This window comes from Tenrec ecaudatus, chromosome 1 (assembly GCF_050624435.1).
Source record: "Tenrec ecaudatus isolate mTenEca1 chromosome 1, mTenEca1.hap1, whole genome shotgun sequence".
Classification (NCBI taxonomy): Eukaryota; Metazoa; Chordata; class Mammalia; order Afrosoricida; family Tenrecidae; genus Tenrec; species Tenrec ecaudatus.
The window spans coordinates 187,388,087-187,410,524 of NC_134530.1; the positions used below are offsets into that span (position 1 = coordinate 187,388,087).

General features: G+C 38.4%; 1 protein-coding gene across 8 annotated transcripts in view; it reads left to right on the forward strand.

Moving 5' to 3' along the window:
• The window catches only part of RABGAP1L (RAB GTPase activating protein 1 like), an 828,618-nt gene that overhangs the window by 493,651 nt on the left and 312,529 nt on the right, over positions 1-22,438 (forward strand). For all 8 annotated transcript variants that reach the window (XM_075527714.1, XM_075527698.1, XM_075527727.1 and 5 more), the window contains one exon: positions 12,794-12,868. In XM_075527714.1, coding sequence (XP_075383829.1) covers positions 12,794-12,868 — 75 coding nt within the window. The remainder of the gene's footprint in view (positions 1-12,793; positions 12,869-22,438) is intronic.

The window sequence follows — 22,438 nt, forward strand, 5'->3', positions numbered from 1 at the left end:
AACAGCTCTACCTTTCCTATAGAGAGTCAAGATGAGTCAGAATAGACTTGATGGCAATGAGATTTTTTAAAAAACAATTAAAATTTTTTATTTTATTGGGGCCTCTTATAAGTCTTATCACAATCCATATATATATATATATTATATATATCCATTTTGTCAAACACATCTTTACATATGTTGTCATCATCTTTTTCAAAACATTTTCTTTCTACTCAAGCCCAGGACATCAGCTCCTCATTTTTCCCCTTCCTCCTTCCCTCTCCTACTTTCCCTTCCTCCCCCATGCCCCCTTGATAATTCATAAATTATTCTTTTTTTTCATGACTTACATCGACTTCTATCTCATATCACCCACTTTTCTGCTGTCCGCCCCCCTGGGATGGAGGCCATGCATCATCATTGTGATCAGTTTCTCCTTACTCTTCCCCCTCCCCTTACCCTCCTAGCATCGCTTTTCTCCTTATTGGTCCTGGGGGGCTTATTTGGCAATGAATTTTTAAGGAATCATCTGGTGCCTCCCCTCTGTGCTGGACTATAGATTACGTTTGTGGCCAGCTTCCCTGGAGTTTTTATGTATTCAGTAAGTAGTCTAACATTTACTGAGCACCTAATACACATCAGGCTCTGTAGTTTAGAGAGAAAGGGATACAAAGAAGATAAAGGAGACATGGCCTTTGCTCTTTATCTCAGACTCTTGTGGAAGAGATCAGCATGTGGAATGAAAAACTGTCCAGTGGGAAAAGTACTGATAGCTATGTGAGTAAAAGCCTGGAGAAAAAGACTAACTGATAAAGTCATAGTACATGGAGCTGAATTAGATACAAGGAAAGCACATTAGACAGGTTAGATTATCATAATCTCACAGAAGAAGGTATGATCAAAATTTCTACATGGTTGACTTTAGACTCTGGAGTGAAGAATGTGGAGGATTTCCAGGCATTCAACAGTAGGAGGACACATGCATACAGCAGCATGGAAGAGCTAGACCCATTCATTATGCTCCAGACAGCGTGTTGAGTGTTTTCCATGTTCTCATTTAATTGTCACAAAGCCCTGTGAGGTTAGACAACAGAGCTTCAGAGAGAGCAATAGTATGTCGCCAGCATTGGTAAGAGCCAGAACTTGAACTCTGATCTGCTGGAATATGGAGCCTGTGCTGTAATGTCTTTGTTACGTCACTTGGACTCTATTCAGAATTATTCTTCTCAGGCACAACTTTGATTTTTGTCCATGGAAGATGGGGGGGAGGCAGGTTAACTTCCAACGTGCCCAAAATAGAAGCTCAACAGAGTAGAGGATAGAAATTCTATGGTCTGGAGATATGACAGTTTGTAAAGGCAGCTTAATTCTTTCTATTTTATTTCTTCTGGGCCCAGGGAAAAAATAAATCTTAATGTTTTTATATCTATTTATAAACATGCTAAAACTTAGACACTCAAACATTGCCAGCCAGTAAGCATGAAGGAAAAATTTGAAGTGTGAGATAGTTTACAACATTATTAACATAATTTGTTTTACATGTATACTTGTATATTTCTGTAATAAATATACAATTTTGAGTCTCTTTGATAAAATAGTTGTTTGCCTGTGAATAACTGGTAACCATCATCAGGATGCTAACTTTTAAAAGAAATTTTACATGTCAGGAGGACTGTCTTTGCCAATTCAAGGCACACAACAATCACTGCTGCCCTTGAATTATCTGAAAATATTTTTGACATGTGTAACCTTGAAATGAAATCAGAACTGAAGATGCCCTACGTCTCTCACCCCCTTTTGTAACAAACACTGCCTCATACAAAAACCTTTGAGTGTTTGGTACAGGAAATAAGCAACATGTGGTTAGTCTCATGTATTAGAAAAGCACACTTAATAGGTAAAGGTAAGAGAAACTCAGATTCTTAAGGAGTATAAGAGAGAAATCCATAAGATATTCTTTAGCAGGCTAGAGATACTGCTATATTGGTGGTCATGAACAGGTTAAGCATATAAAAGAGATTCACATTCAGCTTCTAAGCACTGTTAAATAATTGATATATTTTACTAGCTTAGTAGACAGTAGTTTAATTTGTCAGTTTTGAGCCATGCATAAGTGTTTCTCCAACCTATAATCTATTTTTCAGTCTAAATTTGTTAGTGAAGGTGGGAGGCTGGTAACGAAGAGTACTCCTTTGTTGCCACAATAATGTAAGTAGGTAAGGTTGACCTGGCAGCTAACTGATCTAGGGATGGTAAGCAGTAAAGAACAAGAGACAACTTTTTAATGGAGGGAATGATTCTGTTTAGTTCAGTTAGAGAATGGATAGATATCAGAATAACATTTGAAAGAATTCTGAGAGACCAAAATTGCTAGAACACAGACTATATCATTCATTAATGGCTCATACAATAAATTTCATAGCGGGCCTCTTAAAAGTCATTTAAAAATTATTTTATTGGAGGCTCATACAACTCTTACCACACTCCATACATCCATCCATTGTGTCATGCACATTTGTATATTTGTTGCCATCATCATTCTCAAAAAATTTGATTTCTGCTTGAGCCCTTGGTATCAGCTCCTCATTTTCCCCCTCCCTCCCTCCCTGTATTCCCCTCCCTCATTAACCCTTGATCATTTATAAATTATTATTATTTTGTCATATCTTACACTGTCCAACATCTCCCTTCACCCACTTTTCTATTGTCCGCCCCCCAGGGAGGAGTTATATGTAATCGGTTCCCCCTTTCCACCCCACCTTTGAAAAATTCATTTTTATCTATTAGCCTAACTCAGAAGTGCTTGAGAATAGATGCATGGACCAATTTGAGTGAATCTGAAGCATAATAAGACCAAGGAAGTAATTGTGATATTGCAGCATCATGTATCTTGAAAATGAACTCAGGGTTTTTTGTTTGTTTGTTGGGTTTTTTTGCTGTCATTAACACTATTTGCTCTTTCATAGGATTAGGACATTCCCATTTTTTCTTGCCATTTGTGTCTCCTCTGGTGGGTGTCTTTGTAATCCTTTCAACATCACACACACACACACACACACACACGCATGTGCATACACACACATCCATGAGTTCTGACTCAAAGTATAAATTAAACAATCAAAAATAAAGTTTTCTAAATAAAATTAAATAAATAAAAGGATGCAAATTGATTCTTTAATTTTTTAAATTAAAGAGTTCTCGAAACTGGTGACAGTGAACAAAAGTTTCTTTCGGGTTTGTGGAGTAATGATTTCAATGATTGATTTTGCTTTCGTTAGAAGAGTGTGATGGTACCATCATTAGCACACGAAGGTTAAATGAGGGTAGTCCCATAACACGATTGATTTTGTGATTGAATAATTGCTCTGTACTTTCTGAAAAGTCTAAATGAGTTTACAAAATCAGAACTCACGTGAAATCGATAAGAAACAGTACACTGACCAAAAGGAGTAGATATTATCAGGTACCAGAGAAAGTCTATTTTCTAGACTTGGTACTTCATTTTATTATTGATTCATGGCAATTAAAATAACAATAAAATGCTGAATAATAAAATTTTAATATATTATTAGCATAGACTTTTAAAAGCAAATGCACAGATATTTCATCATGAAATTTAATTTATCACATAGATGTTAGTATGGATTAGGTAATTTATTATTTAGCATCTTAACTAAGAAATATTTGAAGGTGAATGAGATACTTTTTTTAAAGTTTTGTTGTAAACTGAGTGAAGGTTTATAATTTTACATTAAACAATTCATACACGTTTGTTTCGCCTCACTGTTTGCCATCTCCTGATTGCACCATCAGTTATCCCACTCTTCCTGTTTTCTGTTCACATTCCTCCTTCCTTCCCTCCCCTTCTGAACGTTGTCCTTAGATAAATACTGTCCTTATCTTCATTGTTTAATTTTTGTAAGATATGCATACCTCTCTAGTGCTTTTGCTCCCTTTAAAGACCCTCTTATTGCTTGGCTAAAACTTGAACTTATGGGTGAGTTCACTTATGGGTCTGCATGGTGACTGAGGGCCATCGTCTTGATTCCAGAGTCTCTATCTGATCAGTATGCCTGGTCTTTTTTTTTTTTTTTTCCAATTTTAAGTTCTGTTCTAGATTGTCCTCCCACTCTATCCAAGGTGCCCTGAAGCATAGTGGGTTATGTTTTCAGTTGCTAACCACAGGTCAGCAGTTTGAAACCACCAGCCACTCTGAAAGAGAAAGATGAGACTTCCTGCTTCTGTAAAGAATTAAACTCTCAACAACCCACAAGAGCAGTTCCACTCTGGCCTTGGCTCACTATGTGTTGGAATCAACTCGTTATCGGTGATGTTTATTTTTATAATAGTTTTAGTGGCATATACATCATATATCATGCAATTTAATTTGTCTATCATATTAAAAAGAGTTTGGCAATCATCATTACAATCAATTTCAGAGCATTTTCTTCTTGTACTCTTTTGTTAACTCCCCTTTCCCCCCAACCTCCCCTTCCATGCTCTCAGGTAATATTAATCCAGTTACTGTCTCTGTAGATTTACTATTCTGGATTTCACATACAGAAAATCATATAAAACACAAACAGGAAGGAAGCAAGCAACAACACCTATGACAAACAGAACAAAAACATCAATTGAAAAGAAAGAAGAAATTAATAAAAAATGGAAATAACTTTAAAATGGGTCAAAAGGGAGGTCAAATGATAAGGTGTTGTATGTCAACCTAAATACATCTGCCACGATAGACTTTACAGTGCGCTCTGTCTGATAGCAAATCAGGACCTTCCAAAGAGGATACTGTTGATACTTATGCTGGAACAACAGCGATACAGGGTCATCCTAAACTTTGGGCAATATAGCAGGCAATAACTTTAATTTTTTTAAGGATGCATAAATGGATAATCCTTATGTATACTGAGGTTTTAGAGTAAAAAGGTTGAATATATAAAGTTGGATATTAAATAAGTAAAAGTATTTTGTCAAATAAGATACACTGCGTTCTCATTATGCAGCCTCACACAAGGATAAAGTTTAGATCGCAAATTTTTACAATAGAAATATCTAGCACCATGTCTTCTTTTAAAAATATTGGAAAATGTTAATTTCACTATCTATAAATCATACTCAGGTAAACATAATTTTGAAAGTTAACTAAACCAATGTTTAAAACACATACAATACTTATAGCTGAAAGGCAATGTATCTAGCAACTAGATCTTAGATATCAGATGTTCTAGTATACACTGAATTATAACCAAAATAGTGGCATTTATAAGCTCGTACTAACCTCAAGGCTAGAGGTTCATAACCACCAGCTGCTCCTTGCCATAGTTAGTCTCAGAAACCCACAGGGACAGTTCTGCCATGTCGTATAGGGTGTGCTTTAAGTCAGAATTGACTTGATGGCAGTGGATAACACCCATGATGCTCCTAGTGTATGCTTTTGGTAAAATGAAATGTATACTTTTATTATTCTCTTGTGGAAATATAAAAGTGAGATTTGTATCCATCTTAATGGTACACAAATCTCTTCAGCACACTTAATAATTAGCAGTGGTACCCACAAGTTAAACCAATTTTGTTCTTCACAAAGAAAAGGAAGCTTTGAGTTATTCCTAGCACTTCCAGAAATAATGTCTTGAGTGTCTGGCTTATCTAGTTCTGCTAAAACACAATTACCACAAATAGGTGGCTTTAACAAATAGAAATTTATTTTTCTCCATTGAGAAGGTTGAAGTCTGAATTCCAGGTGTCAACTCTGGAGGAAGGAGTTTGCCTCTTTGGGGCTTCTGCTCCCGGGAAGTCTGTGTATGGCTTGGCATCTTTTCCCCCCTAATTCTCCTTGTTTGCTTACTTAATCTCCTGTATATCTCAAAAGATATTGACTCAAGATACAACCTAGACTAATCTTTCACCAACCTAACAAGAATTGCCACACTCAAATGGCAAATAACCACACAATTAGAGGTTAGGATTTGCAAAAACATATTTTGGAACACGTAATTCAGCCCATGACAATGGAATACCAAATTTTGATACTTGTGTGCCTGAAAGAAATGAATACAATTTACAAGCAAACAAATAAAGAAAAAAGTACTGCATGGGATGAAATGATGCTCCTGTTCATAAAAGTTTTGGTTATTCTATGGAAACTGATTTTCATTAACACCACAGAATGTCTGATTTTAGAAAACTGAATCTTGTGATTTAGACTATTCTTTTAAAAAGGCTTTTGAAAAGGAATGCTGAGTGTTGCTGGTGAAGATAGTCCTGCCAAATATATCTCTTCTAAGTATATCATTTAAGTTGGATCATTCACTATTCACCCCTTTGGCACTTACTTCACTCAACACAATATTCTCAGGGTTCATCTACGTTGCAGAATATATCAGGATCTCATTTATTTTATTAGCAGAGAAAGATTACCTAATGGTTCAGTGGTTAAATGCCCAACTAACAGTTTGCACCCATCTGCGGCTCCACGGGGGAAAAGACCAGACAGATTTATTAATTTCCAAATTGCCCCCCTCGTGTCAGTGGAATCAGAGATGAAACCTATTCCTTTGTTTGGAGTCATTGGAGTAATTTTGAATTACCCTAGTGCATTTCATATGAGAAAAAAGACATGAAAAGGAAACTGGAGTGCCCTTACTTTGTCACCGCAGCTCATTCCTTAGTGCAAAGCTTGCCATCGGGCTAATTTAATTGCATTTATTCTGATTCCTGGAGACCTCCATTTTTAGAACTTTGCTTTCAAGGGAGGTCGTCAGTTATCTGAGGCAATGGCTTTGCAGTAGGAGTTTCCCAGATCATCTAAAAAAAAATTGTGGTGAATTCCATTGGACTAAGGTGGAGTCAGACCTTTAGCACTCTGTCAACCCTCCTGTGTTTAGGGCTGAGGACAGTCGCCAAGGTTTAAGGTTTTTGAAAAGTTTCTGTAAAGCAGAAGGGCATGGACAGCTTGAAATCCCTCATTGAAAAAGAACACCTAAGTTCATCTCTTAACAAAACAAAATTGGGTGAACAAGTAAATGTGGTGAAGAAAGCTGATGGTGCCCCGCTATCAAAAGAGATAGTGACTGGGGTCATAAAGGCTTGAAGATAAACAAGCAGCCATCTAGCTCAGAAGCAACAAAGTCCACATGGAAGAACAAACCAGCCTCTGTGATCGAGTGGTCCCGAAGGGATCAGTTACCAGGCATCAAAGAACAAAAAATCATATCATTGGCTGCACACCTCCATGATGGGATCTCTGAAGACAAATGGGTGCATAAGCAAATGTGGTGAAGAAAGCTGATGGTGCCCGGCTATCAAAAGAGATAGTGTCTGGGGTCTTAAAGGCTTGAAGGTGAACAAGCGGCCATCTAGCTCAGAAGCAAAAAAGCCCACATGGAAGAAGCACACCGGCCAGTGCGATCACGAGGTGCCAAGGGACCAGGTAAAAGGCATCATGCAAAAAAAAAAAAAGATATATGTGTGTGTATGTATGTGTATATATGTGTATATGTATGTATATATATGTATATATATATATATATACACACCATATTAAATGAAGGGGGAAGTGCAGAGTAGAGACCCAAGGCCCAAGTGTCGGCCAATGGAGATCCCCTCATAGAGGGGTTTAGGAGAGGAGATAGGTTAATTAGGGTGCGAGGTAGTACCGATGAAGAACACAGCTTTCCCCCAGATCCTGGATGCTTCCTCCCCCCAACTACCATATCCGAATTCTACCTTGCAGGGCTGGATAGGGCAGAGGTTGTACACTGGTACATATGAGGGCTGGAGGTACAGGGAATCCAGGGTGGATGATACCTTCAGGACCAAGGGTGTGAGGGGTGATGCTGGGAGAGTGTAGGGTGAGTGGGTTGGAAAGGGGGAACTGATTACAAGGATCCACATGTGACCTCTTCCCTGGGAGAGGGACAGCAGAGAAGGGGTGGAGGGGAGACTCCGGATAGGGCAAGATATGACAAAATAACGATGTATAAATTACCAAGGGCACATGAGGGAGGGGGGAGAGGGGAGGGAGAGGGGAAAAAAAGGGGACCTAATGCAAGGGGCCTAAGTGGAGAGCAAATACTTTGAGAATGATTGGGGCAGGGAATGTATGGATGTGCTTTATACAATTGATGTATGTATATGTATGGATTGTGATAAGAGTTGTATGAGCCCCTAATAAAATGTAAAAAAAGAAAAGAGGAGAAAAAAAGAAAATGATTAGGGCGAAGAATGTACAGATGTGCTTTATACAATTGATGTATGTGTATGTATGGACTGTGATAAGAGTTGTATGAACCCCTAATAAATTGTTAAAAAAAGAAATAAACAATTAAATTATTAAAAAATATTTAAAATTTTAAAAAATTGAAGAACAAATAAACCTTAAAAATTAGGATAACAGAAATCATTAAAAAAGAAAATAGATTTAAGAACTGATAAAATGACAAACTAGGAATTTTTTAAAGATTAATAAAATTTAATAAACCTGTTAGCGAGACTAATGAAAGAGCAAACAGAAAGGTACAGATTAAAAATATCATGAATGAAATAGGGTAAACCAAATACATGCAGACTTTAAAAAGATGTAAGTGACTATAATGAATAACTTTACCAGTCCCTGGGTGACACAAATGGATAAGACCTGGCGATCTACTTCCAAAAGCTCCTAGCTGTTGAAAGTTTCATAGAACACAGTTCTACTCTGAAACACATGGGCTGCCATGAGTCACAATTGACAGTTGCATCTGGCTATGGACAACTTTTTGGCAATATATTAATAACTTAGATAAAATAGTCACATTCCTTGTAAATCACAAGTTACTTTCACTGATTCAATATGAAAGAGGAAATAAGATTATTAAATAATTTATTTAATTAATAATGAAAACATTTTTGCACGGGACTTGTTTTTACAATATCCTAGGTTCAATTGTGATTCATTTCAGACACCTAAGAAAGTATTGATGCCAACACTAATAATGCATTTACTACATAAATTCTTTCAGAAATCAAAGTGAGAGAGAATATTTCCAAATTTATTTTAAAGGCACATCTTAATGGACAATTATTGCTATCAATAAACTGGAAAGCGTTTTGGGGGTGAGGGAGAAGAGTATGAGAAAGATAATAGCAAATTGAAGGCAGCAGTATAATAAAAGAACTACCGCATATCCTTGAGTATAAGCCGACCTGAATATCAGCCAAGGCACCTAATTTTACCACAAATACTGCACAAAAAATGTACTGAACTGAACATCCCCTTACAGAAGGGTCATAGGGAGGAGACAAACCAGTCGGGGTGCAACGATGAAACATACAACTTTCCTCTAGTTCATAAATGCTTCCTCTCCCCCACTGTCATGATCCCAATCCTACCTTACAAATCTGGCTAGGCCAGAGGATGTACACTGGTACAGATAGGAACTAGAAACACAGGGAATCCAGGACAGATGATCCCTTCAGGACCAGTGGTGAGAGTGGTGATACTGGGAGGGTGGAGCAAAGGTGGGGTAGAAGGGGAAACAATTACAAGGATCTACACATAACCCCCCAAAGGGGGGTGGACAACAGAAAAGTGGGCAAAAGGACACGTCAGAGAGTGTAAGACATTACAAAATAATGATAATTTATAAATTATCAAGGGTTCATGAGGGAGAGGGGTGGGGAGGGAGGGGAAACATGAGGACCTGATACCAAGGATCAAGTAGAAAGCAAATGTTTTGAGAATGATGATAGCAACAAATGCACAAATGTGCTTGACACAATGGATGGATGGATGGATTGTGATAAGAGTTGTATGAGCCCCCAATAAAATGATCATGTCTCATAGTGGGATTAGCAATATGGTTCACTCTATGCATTGTCTATTCGGAGCAGGGATATCGTCCTCCAGGCCTGGTGGGCCAGCGTGTGTTCCACTCTCTCTTCCTCCCCACACATTTGCTCCTGTGTGCTCTCATCAGACATGTCCTTCTCCCCTAGCTGCAGCTTCAGTGCATGATAGTGGGACAAGAGGAAAGTAAAAGGACATAGAGGAAAGAACTAGGAGGCAAAGGGCATTTATAGAGGTCTAAATACAGGCATGTACATATGTAAATATATTTATACAGGAGTGTGGGGAAATAGATCCACATGCATATATTTATAGGTTTAGTATTAAGGCAGCAGATGGACATTAGACCTCCACTGAAGTGCTTAATGCGAGAACACTTTGTTCTATTAAATTGACATTCCATGATGCACACCTCAAGGTGTCCTCCATGTAGTGCTTCAGAACCCCCACAGCAACCCCAACTTTCCTATCCTCCCACTCACTCCCTTTGGCCTCATGCCCCCGACCACAAAGTATAGTGAAAGAAGCACACCAGCCTGTGACCACGAGGTGTGCAAGGGACCAGGTATCAGGCATCAAAGAATAAGAAATCATATCAGTGTGTGCCCACCTTCCTGATATGATCACTGAAGACAAATGGGTGCATAAGCAAATGTGGTGAAGAAAGCTGATGGTTCCTGGCTATCAAAAGACATAGCATCTGGGGTCTTAATGGCTTGAAAGTAAACAAGCGGCCATCCAACTCAGAAGCAACAAAGCCCACATGGAAGAAGCATATCAGCCTGTGTGATCACGAGGTGTTGAAGGGATCAGTTATCAGGCATCAAAGAACAAGAAATCATATCATTGTAAATGAGGGGGAGTGCAGAGTGGAGACCCAAAGCCCATCTGTAGGCAACTGGACACCCCCTTACAGAAGGGTCATGGGGAGGAAATGAGCCAGTCAGGGTGCAGTCTAGCAACGATGAAACATACAACTTTTCTCTAGTTCTTAAATGCTTCCTCCCCCCCAGCCCCCCACCATCATGATCCCAATTCTACCTTACAAATCCAGGTAGCCAGAGGATATACACAGGTACAGATAGGAACTGGAAACACAGGGAATCCAGGACAGATGATCCCTTTAGGACCAGTGGTAAGAGTGGCAATTCCGGGAGGGTTGAGGGAAAGTGGGGTAGAAAGGAGGAACCGATTACAAGGATGTACATATAACCTCCTCCCTGGGGGATGGACAACAGAAAATTCAGTGAATGTAGACGTCGGACACTGTAAGATATGACAAAATAATAATAATTTATAAATGATGAAGAGTTCATGAGGGAGGGAGGAGCAGGGAGAGAGGGCAAAAAATGAGCTGATACCAAGGGCTCAAGTAGGAAGCAAATGTTTTGAGAATGATGATGGCAACAAATGCACAAGTGGGTGTATGTATGGATTGTGATAAGAGTCGTGTGAGTTCCCAATAGAACGATTTTAAAAAGAGAGAGTTGTATGAGCCCCCAATAAAATGATTTTTTAAAAATCAAGGAATTGTATAGTTAAAATGTATGCATTTAATAGATGGTGAACTGTACATCAAATATATTTAATAAGTAAAAAATAAGAATTCCAGGCCCTATATTCTGACTACCATGGCATGTGATAGATAACACATTTACCATGCCTGTGATGAACATTCATTTTAATAAGGACATTCTCATTTAACTTATAATCTTAAAATCATATGCATCATATTATGTAAATTAAATGGGAATTTCCTTACTAAAATGAAGAGCAGCACATTGCTGTGGCCCATGGACTGGGATACATATCAAAGATTGAAGCAGCATAATTGATGTGCTTACTTTTTGAAAACAAATGTCAGAACATCGGAACAATTTCTTATCCTGAGTCAGACTTGGCGAACTAATCCATATGGCTTATTTTTTTTGCTCTGCTTGTGAACTAATTAAGGTTTTTGCAGTTTAGAGGATTGTTAAAAATTAACAATAAAAAACCTACGCAACAGATACTGTCTTAGAAATCTCAAATATTTTCTATCTGCTCCTTTACCGAGAAAAAGCTTGTTGACCACTTGTCTTTGCTCCTTCATTAACAATGTACTGTAACTGATGATTGATGCTCCAAAAATTTTCATATATATGTATATGAAATTTATATACACACATGTATATACAGAGAGAGGGAGAGAGAGAACATGGCATACTGGTTGGTACACATTAAACAGACCATCACATTTCCTTCCCTCCAGAGACACAGAGGTAAATGTTAAGTTGAATGGTATGATAGCTGCTTCCCAGGGAGTGCAGTATTTGCCATGAATTGACCTCTTTGACAATGCACATACCAACTGTCCTAGTTAGGATGGTGTTAAAGGTGTTGAGTAGCCCAGAACACCTGTCAGCAGAGTTTGCTTGTGGTACCAGGCTCACTTGGCCACCGTGCAGAAAACCCAGGGCAGACAGTGTCTCTGGTTTCCCCAGTGATGTAGATGGCAGGAGCAATTTCTACCCTACAGCTTCTGCTTGTGAAGAATTCAAGAATTTCTAGAGCTCTTTGTGGAGGATGTTTATCTTTTTGTGGGCCACATTAGAGGGTCTACACTGCATTCTCAGCAGCCTCAAGATGTCCTCCATGTAGTGCTTCAGAACCCCCACCGCAGCCCAAACCTTCCTATCCTCCCACTCACTCCCCTTGGCCTCATGCACCCGACCACAAATTATAGTGGATTTTTAAAAACTCATTTTAATTCTCTGAGCATCTCATTATTCCATATTCGTAAAAGAGTGTCAAGAATAGCTGTGGGAAAGTGCAGTCTCTCTGTGAGGACCACACTGTGTGAATGACACACATATTGAAGTTGAGGACGGGTGATATTGTGGGCAGGAAGGAGCAGCACCTGCTGTGTGGTGACATTTACGTAAAGCTCTATGAATATTTACAGTATTTATTTATTTCTCTCTGCCTTTTCCATAGGCTTACTCTGTGTATGATGAAGATATTGGATACTGTCAAGGACAGTCTTTTCTTGCTGCTGTATTGCTGCTTCATGTGAGTAATTTTCCACCTAACAACTGACATGGTGTGTTAGTCTGGGTGGACTAGAGAGTCAAATTCATAGACACTCATTGATGTATGTATATGTATGAACTGTGATAAGAGTTGTATGAGCCCCTAATAAATTGTTACAAATAAATAAATAAATAAAATGCTAAAAAAAATTTAAAAAAAGAAAGAAAGAGCTTTATGTAAAAGAGCAATTGTATATTGATAAAACATCCAAGTCCAGTCTAGATCAAGTCCATAAATCTAATATTAGCTCTTATGTCAGATACCAGTCTATAAATTCCTCTCAGACTCACACAGCACGTCAATGAATCTAAATGCAGGAAGATAACAGGCTAGTGGGTGGAAGGTCTTGTGGATCCAGTGGCAGTTGACGCATCTCAGCGCTGACATGTGTCTCCACGTGGCTCCTCTAGCTCCAAGGCTCTGGCTCCATCAGTGTAGCTCCATCTGACTTGTCAACAGGAATGTCAAGCAGAGAGAGTGTGTGTCCCGCCTCCAGGGAGGAAGACAGGAGTTCCCAGAATCTTCAGGAGAAAGCCATGATCACACAGAGTCACCATTGGCTATGACCTGATTGACAGGCTGCATCCCGTCACTCAAATTGACAGGAGGTTATGGAACTGCCACACATCATGCTGTTTATATTATGCCCTTCTTGGTTTTGTTCTTCCATCTTATTGTTCATTTACCTGTTGGAGATTATATGTGGCATATTCTTTTAAAAAAACACACTTGTATGGTGGAGTAAGAGATCTGATGTCAAAAATGGGGCAGTTTCTCAACAAAATTAATTTTTTAGGAACTAGACTACTTATTTGGAGTTATTTTTAACTAGAACCTATTAGAACTCAAATAGCCAATGTAGATGCCTAAACAGGAGGAGGGCCATAGCCATTGTAAACCACTATGCTGTGACAAGGAAGTCTTTTCAGTGATTTGTTTATTTATTGTGTGTGTGTGATTTATTTTTATATTCCCTCTTTTCCTGCCTTTCACTTTATTTTAATGAAACATTTATTGAGCATCAATTTCTAGGCCCTGGGCTACACAGTGGGATTACAAAGATAATGAATAATTTATTGTGCATGTTCTCAAAGACCTCACAGTCCAGGAAAAGGCTCAGAAATGTCAGCACATACTTATTTGTGTTCTCTTTATGAGTCTTTGTTGATTTTTCTTATGACAAAACTATACATGATCCCTAAAGAATTTATAATGTGCTTAGAGAAAGAGCTACATGGGGTAAGACAATAGCAAGAACTACTTAACCCAGCTCTGTAAGACTTTTAGGAAGGCTTTCTTCTGAAGGATGTTGCCGCTTTGTTAAGACAGATAATCGAGGGGGCGGGGGCAGGAAATAAAAGGAAGAGAGTGAAGAATTGTAGTGAAACAGACAACATGAGAAAATGTATGTAGACAGGAAAGGCCACAGCATATGAAGAGATAGTCTGAAATTATATGTTACCATAATAATTGTACAGGAACCCTGGTGGTGTTACAGGTTAGTCATTGGGCTGCTAACCAGAAGGTTGGCAGTTCAAATATACCTCCACTACTCAGGAGAAAGCTGAAACTGTCCACTCTCATGAAGACTTACAGTTTCAGATGCCCTACATCGGGTTGCTATGAGTTTGAATGGACTCAATAGCAGTGGGTTTTTGGTGTAGGAATAGCAATGTTCCCTGGTGGTGCAATAGTTAAAACACTACGGTTAACTCAAAAGTGTGCAGTTCAACCCCACAACTGCTCTGTGGGAGAAAAATGAAGCATTCTGCTTCTGAGAAGATTTCAGCCTTGGAAATACTATGGGGTGGGTGTACTCTGTTTTCTAAGGTCGTTATGACTCAGAATGGGCTCAATGGCAATGGGTTTTGTCTTGATAATTTTTAAATAGGAATTGTACGTAGAGAGTGATCTGATGTAAAAATGGCAACATGGAGAGAGAAAAAATGATGAAGACTCTGTATTCATGTCTAAAAACGTGGACTTTATTTTAAACCTAATGAGGAGCCAGCCATTGAGGGAAATGACATAATCAGATGTGCATTCTGGACCAATTAATAGTGTAGCTGTGTGGAGAGCAAAACTGAAGGGAACAAGCCTAGCAACAGAGAGGCCAGTTTGGAAATATGGAGCTAAATGAGAGATGTCGAGACTGGGAGTTGGAGGAGGACAGAATTAAAGGAGCCCTTGGGACACAAACATGGTAGTTTGTTTATGATGGGTTAGTGAAGGAAAGTTCAAAGGTAACATGTATAGTTTTCTAGCTTAAGTGATTAGATTCAGTATGGTTTTAAAAGAAGAGATAGAAAATTTTTTCCTTTAAGACTAAATGAAAGAAAAAATTTATGAGTTAATTATGAATTATTTTGAATTCATTGAGTTTGGTTTATCTATAGAACATCTAAATTGAGCTCTTTAGTGACCATTTGGATACTGGAGACTAATGTTGAGGAGGAAATCAAAGCTGGCATTTTAAGAGTGAATCATAACACCAAAGAAGAATGCATAGAGTAGGGAGAACAAGATAGAATGTGGGAACACCAAGACTATTGAAAAAATAGAACCCTTGATAAGATTCAGACTTTCCATTGGATGGAAGCAAAGGATAATAGCAATTTCAGTGGAGAGACTCACCAAGTTAAACTAAAACAGTTCCTCTGGGTTTGACATTTTGAAAATGGAGAACAGTTACAATAGATTGATAGTGCCAATGATTCTAACGATAATAATGATACACACTGGTTCCATGGTGATTCATCACTTCATTTCACTTTGAGGTTAATTTCTTCCTCTGTTGCTTTATCATCCATATATAACCTTCACACACACACCCCTTTTAACCTTATTTATTTCATATCTACACATTCCAGCTTCTTGGTAGGCCTTTGATGAGCAAGCCCTTTATGACCACAGACTTTCAAGGCCCCTGTTTACACTACTAAGCTTACCTAGTATTTAAGAGAAAGAGATCTCTTTTCCAAGGTACTGGGGGTGGGGTGGGGGCTGAACAGTGATACAGGTTTGTTCATCAAACTATCATCTAAAGGTAACATTTAGAGCCATGACTGATAGGTTTTTTTGTTCTACAAAGTAATCTTGAAATATACTACAGTGCAGCATTTTTTACCTGTAGATCTTTTTTCACTAGGCCATTGTAAAAAAGGAGAGGGCCCTTAAACTTAGCTTTTAATAGTGGAAAAATAACTGCTGAACACATAGAAAACCATTGTTTTTCATATTTTCAGCACTTAAGTCTTCATCATACTTCAAGATTAAAGTATGGTACAAGAGAAATTCAGAAGCGTATGAATAAATGAATGGGATTAAAGAAGAAAAATTAAAAATATAAGCTTTCTGTCTCAGCCTAAGCATGATCAAGTTTTAAATAATTTTGTAAGCGATGGTAGCAGCCAGGTCTTGATAATTTGACTATGTCAATTCACTCTTTTCTATATTGCTAACTGAAGAAAAATGTGTATCCTTTAGAGATTTATTGTAATTAAGAAAAGGAAATAAAAGTCAGAAGGAGCCAAATCAGACCGTAAGGTTGATGCCTAATGATTTTCTATTGAAAGTTTCTATTGAAACTGTTCTTGTTTGAAGAGAGGAATGGATATGGGCACTGTTGAGCTGCAGAAGGACTCTGGTGAAGCTTTCCGAGGCATTTTTCTGCTGAAGTGTTGGCCAATACGTTCTTAAAACGTTCTTTAAACACTCTCACAATGAGCAGATGTTATCCTCCTTTGCTCTCCAGAATGTCAACAGCAAAATGCCTTGAGCGTGCCAAAAAACTATTGACTTGACCTTTGCTCTTGACTGACCCATTTTTGCTTTCATTGGACCACTTCCATCTCTTACTAGCCATTGCTTTGATTGTGCATTGTCTTCAGAAGAGTACAAAAAAGCCATTGTGTTAGGCAAGGTTCTCTAAAGGAAAAAACCCAGGACACTTATGATCACTTAAATATTTATAAGAGGACAGGTTTATACAGTGAGAAGGAATACTACAGCTAATTAGTACCCACAGCAGAATAGAGGGCTCAGTTCAACTCACCTTCATGGAACAGTTAATGTACTGGAAGTCCTTCAACTCACATGGGCTTCCAGATCCAAGGTCTAAGAAGCAGATAACGGAGAGCTCTCGAGGGCAAGGCGGGCAGAGTCTGCCCACAGGCAGCAAACAGCAGGGTGGGTCAGCAAGAGTCAGTTGCTCAGGATCATAGTGAAGCAGCCTGGATAAGATATTGAACTCAAGCAATGCAAGTGGACAGGATCCAACAGCCTCAAGCTCAAGCATTATACGCACCAGCAGCATAGCAAAGAGGGTCTGGAAGGAGCCTCAAGCTCTAGTGACATGAGTAATGGGTTGGCTTGGCCCACAAGTAGTATAGCACACAAGTTGAGGCAGAGAACTTCCTACAGCAGCAGTATGCTGGTCCAGTCACCAGAGAGCAAGAGAGACAGTGGACCTTGCAGAGCCATTTATCTCTAACCTCCATTCACACTGTGACCTGATTAATCCCACGTGCTCCGATTGGCCAGGTTGGCATGATATACCTAATTATCACAGCCATGTTTCTTCTGTTAAAATTGTTCCAAGAATGCTACAGGATCTTGATTTGTTAAACATTGTTACTGTTTGTTAAACATTGCTATTGAAAGCCCTACTCTTATCTCCATCCAATCTGGGCATGACTATTTTGAAATCCATCAAGTGAAACATTTGCCCAGATTTAACTTTTCAGGTAGAATTGTTTATGCAGAAATATTTGAGATGTCCATAAAATTGATTATTATTTCAGCTGCTGTGCCTCTTCAATTAAGGCACACACATGACTAATTTTTTCTTTGCAAATTGATTTGGATGGGCTGCAGTTGCTGGCTTCATCTTAAACACTGATCCATTCTTAAAGTGGGTTATCTACTTATAAATTGCTGATTTCTTGGAGACATTGTTCTCATAAACTCTTTGTAAAACATCAGTGATTTCACTATTCTTGCATGCACGCATGACCATAAGTATGGCGTTTGTTCTTTCTAAAAGTAGAATTCATGTTCCTCTTATGAAGTTGATGTCTTATTCTTCTTAGAACCTCAAACTAGATTATGGTCAGGTATAATATAACAAATTAGTGGGAGTTCATGTTGGTGCAAAACAATTATGAAATCTATACATAGGTTTTTTTTCCCATAATATGCATTTTCAGTTAACTTTTTGAAGATTCCTAATATTGATAAGGATCAATGTAAAAAATTATCTCAGTGAGAAGTCTGAGATTCTACAGAGTGATGCTATATGACAGAGTAGAACTACTCCATAGGGTTTCCAAGGTACTTATTCAACAAAGCAGGCTGTAAATAAATTCAGAAGAGTTCTCTGAGTAGTATGTTCATAGAATTCTGCAGCTGTTGTTAACCATGGTTTATAAAAAATAACATGAAATGTAGAAGTACATTCAGAATCTTTAAGGAAAATTAAATGGTATTTAGTATAATTTTAATAAAATATATTCTAATTTGTAATTGTGATGATTTTCAGTTTGTCAGCATATTCTATGAACTAAACAACCTGTACCTCAACCAATTTGAATAGCAGGCATTAGCTGCAGGGTTTTTGGTTGTTCTTGTTGATTTTCCCTTCTTTGTTATTTTTCATATTTTTACCTCCAGGTCTTAAGAAAAATACAGGTTAGCCTTAGCCTAAACAATTCAGCAGATACACTATCTCAGGTTTCAGGGAGCTACGTTATTAGGGTGCTACTTCCTAATTTCTTATCAGTTACATAAGCTATTGCCTCTATTCTGCCAGACATCCTTTGGCAGCTCCATATTAATCATTGTCAGCGCCTGCTTCTCTGGGGATGCTGTCCTTTCCTCAACTCATGGTCATTTATATTTCACATGCACTGCCTAAGGGGAGGGGGGCGGGGAGACCAAAGATGAAAGTATGTTAAAAACAGTTTTGGACTTTTACACCTTTTTCATGTCTAAGTCATTTTAAGAAAGAAATAGACTCTCCTGATTTTGGGAAATTTTCAGAGGCTCTGACAACTTTTTCACATGGAGTGAGTAATGGAAGAACTGAGTGTTCACCACAGTAACCAAAAAACCACCCCGTTATTTCGAATCAGTTCAGAATCCTGGTGACTTCATGCATTTTGGAGGAAAGCGGCACTTCAAAGGGTTTTCAGGGCTGTGATCTTACAAAAGTAGATCTCTAGGCCTTTATTCCATGAAACTGTCGAAGGGATTGGAACCACTGCTGAGAGCAAATCTTTTGTGCTCTAGGCTGTTATATGCCATAATAAAATTATGAGAAATGTATCACTTATGGTTGGAGAAGAATATTACAGCCCTGGCTCTCTACAGCCATTATAGTGTTCAACTACCTTCAAAATTGTGCAGTATGGTAATAACCAGTAATATCAATCTTACAGTGTTTCTCGCTGCCATCAAGTCAATTCTGACTGTGAGCAACCCTAAGGACCAAGTGTAACTGCCCCTGTGGGTTTTAGAGGCTGTATACATTTACAAGAACAGAAAGCTTCTCTTTCTCCTACGGAAGGACTGGAAGATTCCAACTGCTGATTTTGACGTATAGTGATGTTTCATATTCTACTTAATATAAAGTTCAAAAATAGACAAAGCTAAATTCTATGTTAAAGACATTACATAAACTTAAGAAGAAACTATTAACAAACGCTAATGAGTCAAGCTAGTGGTTCTCTGGGGGGTCAGAGGGTTCATTGTTTTGAAGAGGCACATGGGGATTTTTAGGAGAATTGCAAGTATTTTATATATTAGCCTGAGTGGTGGTTGAGTACTTTGGGATTTTAATTTGATTTCATTTTATTCCTAAGGAGAAATTTTTAATTTGTATGCATTTTTATATACTATATTTCAATAGAAAGTAAGATTTTAAAATTCTGAATTCTTTATTAGACCCCCAAAGCGATAGGTTTAGGATAGAATTTAGCCAGTGGATTTAGATATGATAGACCAACTACGTATTATTTTTCATGAAAAGAAAAATATTACAAGGCCAAGCTCTTCCAAATAAAGCCTTCCAAGCATCTATCTAGCAAGTTAGCAAGAGATGTTAAAACTATTTGTGGCAATTTATACAAGGGGCTGCCCCCAAAAAACAGAATTTTATTTTTGTTTTTTTCTCCTTCCAAAGCTATGTATTTAATTATTTTTGCAAAACAACCTCATCACCTTAAAAGTACTCTCCATTACACTTAATACTTTTGTCAAATATGTAATTCCATTCTGGGAAACATTGTTCAAACTCATCTGTCTAGATAACTGACAGCACCTTTCTTGTTTGTTTTTTTTTAACCTTTCTCATTTTTTTCTTAACCTCTCCCATGTCATCAAATAGGTGTCCTTTCATGTCCCTCTTCACTTAAGGAAACAAAAAGAAGTCTCAGGGAGAGAGGTCAGTGTGTGACAAGAGAGGAATGATGATTTTTGGTGAAAATTGGCAGACTAAGATGGCTGCATGAGCAAGTGCATTGTTGTCGTGGAAAAACCAGCCTCCCGTCTGCCACAAGTCAGGCCTTTTTTTTTTTTTTTGGTTGCACATTGTTATGCAACCTTTTCAAAACCTCTAAATAGAAAGCTTGATTAGCAGTCTGACCTGGTGGAATAAACTCCAACTGCACCACAAGTAGACATTTCTGTCTGTTTGGGAAGTTGACGGACATCTAGATTGAAGTTTGTCATCCATCGGCATTTCACCTTTTTTTAAACAAAACCACTCATACACTTGAGTTTTTCCCATAGTGCTGCCCTTGTAAAAGTTGTGTTCAACATCACAACAGTTTATGCAACATTTTTCCTGAGTAGAAAACAAAATTTCACAGGCACACAAAGTTATTTTTAATCAGCCATCACAAAAAACAAGGTTTGAGCAAAACTGCTTTAGTGAAAAAATTCACTGTAACCAGGTGGAACCTTCCCAGGAAACGCCACTGGGTACACTCACTCAGAGTGAGCTGTTGGCTGCTCACCTAGCCGGAGAAATGCACACTGTGAAAGCTCTGCCCTTACAGAGGGTCTCTCTCGGGGAGCAGATGAGCCAGTCAGGGTGCGATGTAGCCAAGATGAAACATACAACTTTCCTCTAGTTGCTAAATGCTTCCTCTTCCCCACTATCATGATCCCAGTTCTACCTTACAAATCTGGCTGGACCAGAGGATGTACACTGGTATAGATGGGAACTGGAAACACAGGGGATCCTGTGTGGATTTTCCCTTCAGGACCAGTGGTGTGAGTGGAGATACTGGGAGTGTAGAGGGAGGGTGGGTTGGAAAGGGGGAACCTATTACAAAGATCTACATGTGACCTCCTCCCTGGGGGACGGACAGCAGAAAAGTGGGTGAAGGGAAACATCGGACAGGGCAAGATATGACAAAATAATAATTTATAAATTACTAAGGGTTCATGAGGGAGGAAGAGCGGGGAAAGAGGGAGAAATGTAGAGCTGATGCCAGGGGCTTAGGTGGAGAGCAATGTTTTGAAAATGATGAGGGCAATGAATGTACAAATGTGCTTTACACAATTGGTGTATGTATGGATTGTGATAAGAGCTGTATGAGCCCCTAATAAAATCATTTTTTAAGGGTAGAACTGCAAAAAAGAAAAAGAAAACTCTGGTCCAGCCAGCGCAGTTCTGGGGTTCTGGGGGTACCCTATTGTATTCAGCATTCTTTCTGCTCCATGTGAAGGATATCTGACTCAAAGAAGCTTAACTTATAATGGAGCGATTATAATTGGCTCACAGCTTGCAGATCCAGGGCAGACGTGATATTTAACATGGTTGGATTCTAAAGTTCTTTTTTTTGTCATCCCAGAGCTGTATCTTTGTATCATCTCTACTCTGCTTGCTCTTTTTTGCCTTAATTTTATGAGCAGAGTGGGTAACGTGTGCTGACTGGCACAGTTTTATATCTCTCCAGTTTCACAACTGTATTTCAAAGAGACCTCCTTTAGCTATCGCACCTGCCTTTATATATAAATGTGTGTATGTGATATTCTCTACTATATGTCACCTGCCATTTCTCAATTAATTCCTGGGGTCACAAGGGTAGTGCATGATGTTGGCAGGACACAGGTCTGGACTGGAAGGGTCCTTCTGAACTCTAGATGCCTCTTGAATAATACAAATTTTCCCTATAGGAAAAGGAATTTTGTTCATGCAAGATAGGAGGTAAGGATGTTAGGTAGATGCATCCTGGAGTTCTTGTAGTGATGTCTTTACTACCAGGGTTTTCGTGAATTTTAAAAATAATCCTTTTCTATGACCAAATCCCTTTCTCTCTTACAATCTAAGATAAACATGCATAGATGTTTTTGCTCTGAATAAACTCTTACATCAATGCTTTTGAGTCATTTTCTAATATATTCCACGTCCTGTCAATATAGTCCAGATATTTTACCTTAAGAAAAAATATTCTTTCTTGATCTTTACCCCTAACCCATGTCCCATAGTTCAACTAATATGTCTCTATGCCTTTTTAAAGCCAAATCCTTTCAAAGGACAGT